Source organism: Littorina saxatilis, linkage group LG13 (assembly GCF_037325665.1).
Source record: "Littorina saxatilis isolate snail1 linkage group LG13, US_GU_Lsax_2.0, whole genome shotgun sequence".
Classification (NCBI taxonomy): domain Eukaryota; kingdom Metazoa; phylum Mollusca; class Gastropoda; order Littorinimorpha; family Littorinidae; genus Littorina; species Littorina saxatilis.
Window position 1 is genome coordinate 1,539,304 of NC_090257.1, and position 12,803 is coordinate 1,552,106.

The 12,803-nt window shown below is 40.4% G+C and overlaps 1 protein-coding gene across 2 annotated transcripts in view; it reads right to left on the minus strand.

The window, feature by feature from the left end:
• Positions 1 to 7: 7 nt before the first annotated feature.
• LOC138946236 (X-ray radiation resistance-associated protein 1-like) overlaps positions 8 to 12,803 on the minus strand; it is a 26,088-nt gene continuing 13,292 nt past the window's right edge. The window contains exons 11-16 of one of the 2 annotated variants that reach the window (XM_070317766.1): positions 9,057 to 9,383; positions 7,913 to 8,090; positions 6,440 to 6,552; positions 5,787 to 5,957; positions 5,246 to 5,272; positions 8 to 2,987 (exon numbers count right to left, since the gene is read on the minus strand). In XM_070317766.1, the coding sequence (XP_070173867.1) occupies positions 2,871 to 2,987; positions 5,246 to 5,272; positions 5,787 to 5,957; positions 6,440 to 6,552; positions 7,913 to 8,090; positions 9,057 to 9,383 (933 nt within the window). In that variant the 3' untranslated portion in view covers positions 8 to 2,870. Of the gene's footprint in view, positions 5,273 to 5,786; positions 5,958 to 6,439; positions 6,553 to 7,912; positions 8,091 to 9,056; positions 9,384 to 12,803 lie in introns of both variants that reach the window. The other variant, XM_070317767.1, reaches the window with a different exon arrangement.

Genomic DNA, 12,803 nt, shown 5'->3' on the forward strand with positions numbered 1-12,803 from the left:
AGGAACACAAAACTCTGTTGGATTTATTTTGCAGCTATACATATGTACCTTTCACCCTCTCACACACACTCCCACTATCTCTCTCTCCTCTAAGATGTGCCGAACAATAGTAGGAACTAATTAACACACAAATCAAAACATGCATTCCTAAAGACAGCAGCATGCAATTCTTGACTTAAATATTCTTCATGTGAAAAACGGAGTTTCCTATTTACAGATGTGTAAACACCATAAGGAGGCAGATTCAATCTGCTTGTACATATCTTGCAAATAAGCAGAAAAATTAATGACTAAATAAATAGATAAATCACAAAATAAATGTTTGTAAGAAAAAGAACAAAGTGAATATAAATGCATAAATGCAACACGTTTGTAGAAACACTTTATATTTGTAGTCACTGAGTCACTTACTCTAAAGACTTAAAAACATTCAGAAAAAACATAAATGTAATCGACTATGATTAGGAACATGCTTCTTGTGAATAACATAACGGTGCTCCAACGTACTTAAGAACTACAGGCCTATCTCCAACTTTCCCTTCCTTTCTAAAATCCCAGAGAAGATAGTCCTAGACCAGCTCTCCTCCCACCTCTCTGCCAACAACCTCCTCACTCCGCACCAGTCAGCTTACCGCATGGGCCATAGTATCCTCAACAACATTTTGACTTCCTTAGACGATAACAACATTTCCCTGCTCCTCCTGTTAGACCTTTCGGCCGCTTTCGATACAATTGATCATGACATCCTACTGTCCCGCCTTAGCACACTTTCGGCATCCAAAATTCAGTTCTAACTTGGTTCAGATCCTATCTCTCGGACAGAAAAAATGTTGTAATTGTAAACGACGTCCCATCCCAGGAAACCTCCCTCCTTTTTGGCGTTCCCCAGGGCTCTGTGCTTGGGCCCGTGCTGTTCATCATGCACACCTCCCCTCTGACTGTCGACAGACATTCCGTTTCCCACGAAATGTTTGCTGACGACACTCAGCTTCAGAACTCAGCGACTCCCTCAGAATACGACCAGATGACCACCTCCCTTCAGTCTTGCATTGCTGACGTTGAACTCTGGATGTCTACTAACAAGCTTAAACTTAACTGTGACAAAACAGAAGCCATTCGTTTCACCAAATCCTCCTTCTCCTCCTCTCTCTCTCTCTCCCTCCTTCTATCACTTTAGGCAGCAGCACTATTGAATTCTCAGACTCCGTCCGTGATCTTGGCATCCTCCATTAAACACCATGTTATGAAAGTCTGTCAGTCCTCTTACATCGAGCTTAAGAGAATAGGTTCTATCCGCCCATACCTTACCGAAGATGCCACCAAGACCCTTTTTACATTTTGTCAAATTTTGAATAAATGTTTTAACATAGAGGGGGAATCGAGACGAGGGTCGTGGTGTATGTGTGTGTGTGTGTGTGTGTGTGTCTGTCTGTGCGTGTGTGTGTGTAGAGCGATTCAGACTAAACTACTGGACCGATCTTTATGAAATTTGACATGAGAGTTCCTGGGAATGATATCCCCAGACATTTTTTTCTTTTTTTTCGATAAATGTCTTTGATGACGTCATATCCGGCTTTTTGTAAAAGTTGAGGCGGCACTGTCACATCCTCATTTTTCAATAAAATTGATTGAAATTTTGGCCAAGCAATTTTCGACGAAGGCCGGACTTTGGTATTGCATTTCAGCTTGGTGGCTTAAAAATTAATTAATGACTTTGGTCATTAAAAATCTGAAAATTGTAAAAAAATATTTTTTTATAAAACGATCCAAATTTACGTTCATCTTATTCTTCATCATTTCCTGATTCCAAAAACATATAAATATGTTATATTTGGATTAAAAACAAGCTCTGAAAATTAAAAATATAAAAATTATGATCAAAATTAAATTTTCGAAATCAATTGAAAAACACTTTCATCTTATTCCTTGTCGGTTCCTGATTCCAAAAACATATAGATATGATATGTTTGGATTAAAAACACGCTCAGAAAGTTAAAACGAAGAGAGGTACAGTAAAGCGTGCTATGAAGCACAGCGCAATCGCTACCGCGCCAAACAGGCTCATCACTTTCACTGCCTTTTGCACTAGCGGCGGACTATGTTCAGTTTCATTCTGTGAGTTCCACAGCTTGACTAAATGTAGTAATTTTGCCTTACGCGACTTGTTTTCTCCTACATTTTTTCTCGATTAGACTACGGAAATTCTGTTCTCATTGGCTGTCCTCAGTCTGTCATCCATCCTTTGCAGCGCGTTCAAAATTCTGCAGCCCGGCTTGTCTGCAAAGCCCCTCGGTCCCAGTCCTGTTCCCCCTTGCTTAAGAAACTTCATTGGCTCCCTGTAGAGCTGAGAATCCAATATAAGTGCTGCTGTATCTGCTACAAAATAATATCTGGCTCAGCCCCATCCTACCTGTCTGACCTGTTCACACTCTATACACCCTCACGATCCCTCCGCTCCTCTGTAGACACTAGAATATTCCGTCTATCTTCTTTTAGTCGCAAACAGCATGGCCAGAGAGCCTTCTCCCACTCTGCAGCCGTTGCGTGGAACTCTCTCCCTTACTCTATCCGACACTGCCAAACTTTTTGTTCCTTCAAATCAAACCTTAAAACACACTTCTTCACACAGTATTTTGATTAATTCTTATTTCAATATGGTGCATTTTTGATCAGGTGTTTGAATGTTTTGCCTGTGTTAGTATGCTTGCAGCTTGTATTGATGTAGTGTTTCGTTGTTCACTTGTGTGGTGATGGCTGCTGCACATGCTTTTTCGCTTTGCTTTGTATGTATATGTATGGGTTTTTTTCATTGTAAAGCGCTTAGAGAACGTAAAGCGCTCTATTAATCTCCCATATTATTATTATTATTATTATTTTCTATGAAGACGGTACAGGTAAAGTGGTTTTTTAAATCTTCTTCTCTCTTCTTGCTCACAATGTCGGCACATGATTTCTTGAGGTAACACCATTGGTTGACCATTGGCCCTCTGCAAGGAAAGAAAATCACTGAATTCTGCCGTGGTTTTTGCTGTAAAAAAACAAACTGCAAGAAAATGCAGTCACTGCTATGAATTTAACATAGCTGTATTGGTATGATCATGTTGTTTTCTCTTTACAAAACAATTATTCAAATAAACAGCCATAAGGAAAGAAAATCACTGAATTCTGCCGTGGTTTTTGCTGTAAAAAAAAAAATGCAAGAAAATGCAGTCACTGAATTTAACATAGCTGTATTGGTATGATCATGTTGATTTCTCTTTACAAAACAATTATTCAAATATACAGCCATAAGTAATTACATATACTTTTCATTGCACACACTCAAGTCTCATGCAAAAAAAGCTAAGGTCGACTGGGCCTAAATAAACAAACATGCACATTCACTTTTTAAAAACAATTTTAAATATACATTTCAGACATGCATGCATTCCCACACAAACCAGCATGTGACTTAATACAAACACACAGGCACAGTCACTAGCACAGGTATTTGTGCATATACCAACACACATATTCATGTTTATGCCGACCAATACATATCGGCTAGATTCACACACAATTATTGAACGGCGACTTATCATTCTCCCAACACATTTGTCACTGATTACTTGCCCTAAAAAAAATGTGCAAATCTTACAATTGTGATGCACTAATAGACAAACAGAAAATCAAAACATCTTAAAGAGACATTACTCATTTCTCACAGCCAAGTAAAATACACATGTAGTAGTATTTATCACACAGCAGCAACAACAACCACCCAAAAGAACAAAAACTAAATAACAACAACAAAAAACTAAAGGATACCACAAGTTTGAAAGGTGAATTCTCATTCCGTCAATTTTGTTTAAGCATGCCAATCAGACATTATTACATCTTTCCATCATACCCGACTAAACTTTACACAAATCAAATGGATTCGAAGATATTCTTCACAAATACAAATAAGTTTGTACACAGCAGAATGTGAAACTCACGAGAGACATGTAAAAACATCACAAGATGACAGTAATGGTCTTCTTTTTACATTTAGTCAAGTTTTAATTTTGTTTTACTGTTAAACAAGCACTACAGAAAATACAGCCCAAGCTGTCGATCCTGGTGACCACATAGCTTCTCATTGAACCGCCTGTTGAGGTGTTCTTTTTATATATAATTCATCTTTTCATTTGACAATCTGTCTATAAACAAAACTTTTGGTCGGTCGTTGCATGGTTGTAACAGACTGTACACTTCAACCAAATTCAAACAATGAAAGTGGAATGGACCATTCCAATGAAACAGTCAAACTTCTTCAGAACATGTATCCATATTTCATGCCTATGTACTAACTCAATACTCCCTGTGAAAAAGATAACATTTTGTTCTCAAATTCTTCCATGTTTCACGCTGACAAAATACAAAGTGAACCAACAATTTGTCAAATTAAAGCATCAATCAAGAAACAGCATTAACCAACAGAAATCAACAACAATGTAGCTAAGAGCAAATCATTCACCAGGCTTTTCAGGTTTCACTTTCTCATTTGACTGCTGCACAAGCAGCAATGGTTATAGTTTTACTTTGACTGTGTAATGCTGAAGAGTGTTATAAACTGTAGTGATTTTATGCAGTTTTACTTTGTGAAAATCATACGTTTTGTATGTGCATTCAAATCTATTTACAGTTATGACATAAGTTTAGCAGGTTTGTTTTGTGATTATGGAAGATATTTTGTATGTGCATCAAATCTATTCACAGTTATGACATAAGTTTAGCAGGTTTGTTTTGTGATTATAGAAGATATTTTGTATGTGCATCAAATCTATTCATAGTTATAAAATAAAATAAGCAGGTTTGTTTTTTTGAATATACATATAGCAGACATTTTGTATATGCATCAAATCTTAGATTTACAGTTATCACATAAGTTTAGCAGGTTTGTTTTCAGTGAAAAGCAGACAGCCTGTACGTACATTCCTTTCTACTGACAGTTATCACATAAGAAAAGCAGGTTTGTTTTGTACAAATCGGACCGTCTGCATGTCCATTTCTGACATTTTGACAGAAGTGAACAAGGTTGTTTTGTGAGAAGCAGATATTCAGTATGTACATTCCCTTTAGTATGTACATTCCCTAACTATTCACAGAATAAGTAAAGCGGACATCAGCAGCTGGGTGTGTAGGTTTGTTTGGGTTTGTTGAGGACCTCAAAGGCCTGATCAATGATCTTCCTGGCATCAGTCGCCTCTTTCATGGAGCTTACCCGTACAGCGTTGTAGCGCCTCTGGATCTGAACACAGTCAGCATTCCTCTCGATTAACATTCACGCAAGGGAGACATAACAATATTAACAAACACTTTATCATCTATTAAAAGAAATAATTTAAACACAGATAGACAGTCCAAAATGAAGTATTTAAAAGCAAGAAGAGGTAGCTAGTAGATGTTGACATTTGTTCATTCAATTAACTTTTGTTTAGTTTTTGTTTGTTTGTAAACAAACAAATTTGTTTTGACTCTCTCTATTGTTTTTTTAAAATACAAAACAAAAAGCAACAACTGTTTGTTTTATTGAGTAAACATTCCAGTTGTTTTGACTCTCTCTATTGTTTTTTTAAAATACAAAACAAAAAGCAACAACTGTTTGTTTTATTGAGTAAACATTCCACAAACTGGCCTTCAATGTTTTCAATTCTATTCTGTTATCATTGAAATAAACAACCAAACAAATCAACAACCAATATCAGACTAAACTCTTTCTCGTCCCACCAGATTCTTGTAGTTTCTTCAGCTTTAATCCTTACCTGGGAAAGCAGGTGTTTGGCGTCAGGGAATTTCTTCCTGCACAGTTGAGGGTCTTTGAGGACGTTGATGAGCGTTTCCTCATCAATGGTCTCACGGTTTCTCAGCAGCATCAGCACCTCGTCAATCCTCTCCTGCCTGGACTTGTGGGGTTTGGCTGGCGGCACAGGCGCCTGGAATAATAATAGTAATAATAATGAAGACTTATTGAACGCCCCTTCTCATAATAGCTCATCTCGATGTACAACAACACACATACACGCATCCACCCATGCACACAGTATACACACACACACGTATTCACGCACGCACACACACTGAAATTCTTCCACTTGAACATACAGTCACAATCTTGTTGAATGTATAAACTGACAGCCCTTCCTACTGAAAAGGTCCTATGTCTCAGAAACCTAAAAGGAGCTAGACAAAAAGGCACACTTAAGCTGATATAACAACTCAAATCATAACATGGTACATATCCTCAGAAGAGACCCCCACCACAACCATCACCAAACACGCCTCTCCTGACAGAGAAACTGTATGACAACTGCAAACAGCCTTTACTACCGAAGTGGATGTCTCAGAAACGTAAAACGAGGTAGAAAAAAAGGCACAAAGCTGATGAACATAATGCAAAGCATAACATAGTACATACCCGTCTGAACTCTGGAACTGTGCGTTTGACTCGGTCAAGGTCGACCGATGCATCTCGGTACACGAGGGTGTGTCCTAGGGCGTGCTTCAGTGCTCGCACGTTGCCTTGGATATCTGCACACACACAGGCTTATACTGTTCACCCCCTTTTTCAGACCAACATAAATCTGAGAAAATCAGGTCTTAAAAAGCAGGGAGTTTTTTAAATACAGGTAAGTTTACTGGGGTTATGAACAGAAACATCCGTAAAAGTGACGTCTTAAAACAGGGTTCTGTGGTAACACAATTTCTGTGATAAGTGAAGGGCTGTAATAAATAATTTTCTGAGAATTCAACACAGTCTCACACTATAACTTTCAGTCATTACCCTGTCGGTTACCCTCTGAAACATAGTTAACATTGTCATTGTGAGATTACAACGCTTCAACAGAGCTTATCAAAGATACCAGCCAAGTACAGACTGGAAACCTTTTAAGACTAAAAATCTGAAAAAAATAGGTCTTAAAAAGGGTGGGGGTCTTAAAAATGGAGGTACATCAAGGTCTTGAAAATGTTCATGCTGTTGAAATTGTTCTGCATTCAGTTTTTAATGCTTCTCCTCTAAATGTCTATAAAGCAGACTATGACTCTAAATGTCTATAAAGCAGACTATGACTCTAAATGTCTATAAAGCAGACTGTGACTCTAAATGTCTATAAAGCAGACTATGACTCTAAATGTCTATAAAGCAGACTGTGACTCTAAATGTCTATAAAGCAGACTATGCCTCTAAATGTCTATAAAGCAGACTATGACTCTAAATGTCTATAAAGCAGACTATGACTCTAAATGTCTATAAAGCAGACTATGACTCTAAATGTCTATAAAGCAGACTGTAACTCTAAATGTCTATAAAGCAGACTATGACTCTAAATGTCTATAAAGCAGACTATGACTCTAAATGTCTATAAAGCAGACTATGACTCTAAATGTCTATAAAGCAGACTGTGACCCTAAATGTCTATAAAGCAGACTGTGACTCTAAATGTCTATAAAGCAGACTGTGACTCTAAATGTCTATAAAGCAGACTGTGACTCTAAATGTCTATAAAGCAGACTATGACTCTAAATGTCTATAAAGCAGACTATGACTCTAAATGTCTATAAAGCAGACTATGACTCTAAATGTCTATAAAGCAGACTGTGACTCTAAATGTCTATAAAGCAGACTATGACTCTAAATGTCTATAAAGCAGACTGTGACTCTAAATGTCTATAAAGCAGACTGTGACTCTAAATGTCTATAAAGCAGACTATGACTCTAAATGTCTATAAAGCAGACTGTGACTCTAAATGTCTATAAAGCAGACTGTGACTCTAAATGTCTATAAAGCAGACTATGACTCTAAATGTCTATAAAGCAGACTGTGACTCTAAATGTCTATAAAGCAGACTGTGACTCTAAATGTCTATAAAGCAGACTATGACTCTGTACCTTTGGGCAGCTCCACTTCCATTTCAACGTTAGAGTCAATGTCCATCAGGAGTTTGTAACGATCATCGTTGAAGTTGTTGGAGTTGTTGGTGTTCTTGTCTTTCTTGTCTGCTCGCTTTGCTGTACTGCCTTTCTTGGATTTCTTCTCTCCTTCCTGCTCTTCATCTTGCCCGTCCACCTGACGCGACAGCGGATGGGTAATTAGCACAATGGATGGGTAATTAGCACAATGGATGGGTAATTAGCACAATGGATGGGTAATTAGCACAATGGATGGGTAATTAGCACAATGGATGGGTAATTAGCACAATGGATGGGTAATTAGCACAATGGATGGGTAATTAGCACAATGGATGGGTAATTAGCACAATGGGACAACAATGCATGCAAAGTTTTAACACAGTTGTCCAGGAGAAAGAATGAAAAACCAACCAAAGATCCTTTCACGCTCCTGCTCTACACACAGGTAAAGTTGGCTAGACAAGCCTTCTTCCCTTAGTTGCAGACAGGCAGGACGTGAATTAACAATCTCTGATCTACCCCCCCCCCCCCCCCCCCCCAATATAAAGGAAAGAAAAATGCGACAAACATTTTGTGAGCGGAAATCGTATGGATGTAAGTATATGACCTTGAACAGAAGATGTATTCAGTGTCTAAAATAATACACAGACACAGACATACACACACACTTCACATCGATCATTTCATGCAAAGAAAACAATCACATTTTTATTATTCCACTCCGTACATTTGCACGGCAAATCAAAAACCTAAATTCTTCATACACGTCTACAGCAACAGCTCAAAACATAATAGCCAACAAATAAAGATACAGAATCTGCTATTGTGACAGTAGGCTTGGGTATAGTTCCAAACATCAATCACACTTGATATTATACTCGAATTGTCATAAATGGTTGGGGGGGGGGGGGGGCCGGCTTGTTCAAAAACATGAGTGAACATGAGAGTTCTATCCCATGATCGAAGAAGAAGAATTAAAGTCCTGAATCTTTGGGGCAGCACCCAGGACCTCAAACTGACAGCCCACTATGTCAACATCATGGGCAAACAGATATAGACACAGCCATCATCAAACGCTGAAGAAGAAAGTCGTGAATAAAGCAACAAAGACAAGCAGTATTACCTGTGTCATGAAGAAGGCTCCAGAGTCCGGACGCACTTGTGCACCCTCCTCCCCCTCCTCCCCCACCTGCGTCTCCTCCCACTGAGGTTTGTCCCCCCAGGCCTGGCTTCGTGCTGTCTGTGCGGAGGGAGGGGTGTGGGGGATGGGAGGCAGCGGCATTCGTTTGGAGGTTTCAAGGTCAAGGCCAGAGAGCGTCCGATCCTCGGCCAGCCAGGATTTGGCGGGTACCGGGTCGATGGCGGGCGCTGTTTTGGGAGCCTCCAGCGCCAACTGCTGAAGCCGCTCTTCGATGGTGGAGCGTGGGACTTTGGGGACAAAGTCCGACACCTGTGAACGCAAGGATAATAGAAAATTTTAATAATAAATTTTCATTTGATTAATATACTTACCCGAATCACATATAAGCATTGACGCAGTCAGAGATGCTAAGGTCTGAAAAATGCTACCCGTCTAAAAGTTTAAGGGAAGCAACCCCACCACAAAAAAAGTGCTGAATGGATGCGTTGGTAAGGACGCCAGACCATGGGAGTTACCTCCCATTGGTATGTGTGACGTCACTATAACGCTCCCGAACACGTGGTCGAAGTCATACGACTTTTATAGAATACCTAGAAACTATAATGCGGGGTTGGCGGGAGGGAATTCACAATGTGATTCGGGTAAGTATATTAATCAAATGAAAATTTATTATTAAAATCTTCGATTAAATTACATGTTCTTACTCTGAATCACATATATAAGCAGATAGCTTCAACAAGGCGGTGGGACAGAAAAATCTAACTCACTATTGTCCTGGACAGGATCTGGCCCTCTGCCACCATGGCAGGAAGGGACCGGGAACCAGCGATGTCTCTCAAATAAAAATGTATGAAGACATCATCTGAACGCCAGTAAGCAGTGCAGAGCACCTCATCCAATCTCCGAGACAGTAAAACGGCCAAGGACCAAGCCCAAGCCCTGGATTCATGGACCCGAGCGGAGTCAAGGGGAAAGACAGGCTCCCCCCCCCCCCCCCCCTGTATTGGAACGGCTCCACTCATAAGCCTGCTTGATGAGAGACGACACCCACCGAGCCAACGTAGTCTTGGAAATATCCTTATCTCTCGCCGTATTAAGGGAGATAAACAGAAGTTTCTGAGAATTTGACCGAACTGGCTGTGTGCGAGCTAGGTAGATGTCAAGGGCTCTGACAGGACAGTTGACAAGATCTGGGTCCCCTGGAGCCAGGATGTGGGTCAGAGGTTTAACGTGAACAAGCGGAGAAGCCTGTTCCGGTGTCTGATTTTTATCCAGAAAATGCGGGCGAAACCTCAGAGAAACGGAGCCACCCGGCTCGTGAGAAATGTCATCCGGACTCCCGGAGAGAGCATGAATCTCACTTCCTCTGCGTGCTGTCGCTAGGAGCAACAGGAACAGAGCCTTCTGCGTCAGCCTAGGGAGGCTAGCGTCCGGTAACGGTTCAAAGTCTGCGGAGCGCAGATACTCGAGCACCAGAAAAAGGTCCCATTTTGGCATGGGGGTGCGGGCCTTGACCTTAAGGGCCGCGCCCTTAACGACGCCCGAGATGACGCCACTGACGTCGATAGAACGGCCTATTTGTCTCAACGTAGCTGAAATCGCAGACCTTATGACCTTCAGGGAAGAAGCCGAGGCCCCTTGAGAAGACAAAAAGAAAAGGTGGTTGGCCACATGCATAGAACGTGGAGCAACCGCATTCAAACCGTGAGCTTGGCACCAGGTGGCCCAAGCATTCCAGTGCGATGCATAAACGGACGAAGTGGAGGCTCTATGAGAACGCTGCACTAAGTCCAAAGTAAGTTCTGATGCCCCAGAGCGCCTCAGTGACGACTGAACAACCTCCACACGTGAAGATTCAGCAACTGAGGCTCGTCGTGTGGTATGCCGGTTCTGGGTTGCACCAGTTCTCCTCTTACCAGAGAGAGAGAGGAATGGGAGGCCCGTGAGCCAGTCTCAGTAGGTCTGGGAACCACTCCTGAGTAACTGGAAAGGAGAAAATGCGTACGCTTCGAGGCCCGTCCAGGGAATGTCGAGAGCGTTTGTTTGCCAAGCCTTCGGATCTGGAAAGGAAGAGACGAAGATGGGAAGCCTCTTTGAGAATCTGGTGGCGAAAAGATCCACCAGAGGCTTCTGAACCAGCGCCCAAAGGCGAAGCAGCGCCCCATGAGTGATCGTCCATTCCGATTGAAGCACCCGGTCGGAGCGACTGAGCGCATCCGCCAGGGTGTTCAAACTCCCCGGAAGGTACCTTGCCGTGAGAGTGATCTGATGTTGGCGACACCATAACTCAGAATCTCGCAGGTCGTGACAATGACAATGACAATGACAATGACAATGACAATGACAATGACAATGACAATGACAATGACAATTCTTTATTTTACGAGGGTAACAGAATAAGCATTGGTATACTTTTTTGCATCTGGCCCTCGCCCTAAAGAGGGACTAAATCTACTATAAAAACTACTACTACTACTACTACAATACTTACATAATTAGTAAAACAGGATAAGTTTATGTACATACGTGCATTATATGAAACATTGTAGTTTATACATGTTCATGACAAGGTGCAAAGCAAAAATTTGCAAGTCAATTAGAGTAAGAAAACTATGCAATAGTACATCAACTCTGCAAGACAATGGATATTATGCAGAACATCATAATTTCATAAACAAAACAATAAATCAAAAGTGAGTGACTGTGTCTCAAAGGACATAACAATCAAGAATATACTATTTTCATTAAATGGGATATATATTTGTTTTTGAAAGAATCTGTGCTGGTAGCCTCCCGTAAGGCATTCGGAAGAGCGTTCCAGAGACGGCCACCTGAATAAACTAGACTAGACTTAAATAAGTCTATCCTAGGAAGAGGAGTGTTAAATTTCATAAGGTGGTGTGAATTCTTCAAAGAGAACTTTGAACAAATGGTTTGGGGTAAAGTTTCGGATATAATTTTATGCATAAAGATTCCTTTGTTAAAAAGCAGTCTTGACTTTAGAGGTAAGATCCCTAAATGTATGTAGTCTAACTCTGTGAGGGTAGTGTGCTTTAGTAATACTACTTTTAGCGCTCTTTTATGTAATCTGCTAAGTGGTTTTAAGGAATTTTCACTTGCTGAGTCCCATAGAGTGGATGCGTAATCAATAACAGATTGAATATGAGCAATGAAGAATAATTTTCTGGTGTGGCAGTTCAGGAAGTGTTTAATTCTAGATAAGAGGTACACTTTCTTTGACACCACTTTACTAAGTTGCTCAATGTGGGTTGACCAAGACAAGTTGTTATCGATATTAACACCCAGCAGTTTGTGATGGTCGACTTTTTCCACTATTTCACCATCTATCATTAAAGCAGGACCAGCTGAATAAATATTCTGGCGTTTTTGTCTTGTTGTTATGACCATATATTTGGTTTTCTTTGGGTTAAGAGACATATGGTTTAGTTCAGTCCACGCTGTCAACTGGTTTAAACTTCTTTGAAGTGATTCTGATAAGCGAGTTAAATTTGTGTTGCTGGAGTGAATTGTGGTGTCATCTGCAAAAAGTTCACATACATTTTGAATATATAGGGGGAGGTCATTAATGTATATAGAGAAGAGGAGGGGTCCTAAAACCGATCCTTGTGGTACACCGTATTTTACTTCTTGCATGCTCGACGCCGAGGCGTTTGTTAGTACAGTTTGTTGTCTGCCGGTGAGAAATGAACTAATAAGTTTGACAGTTTC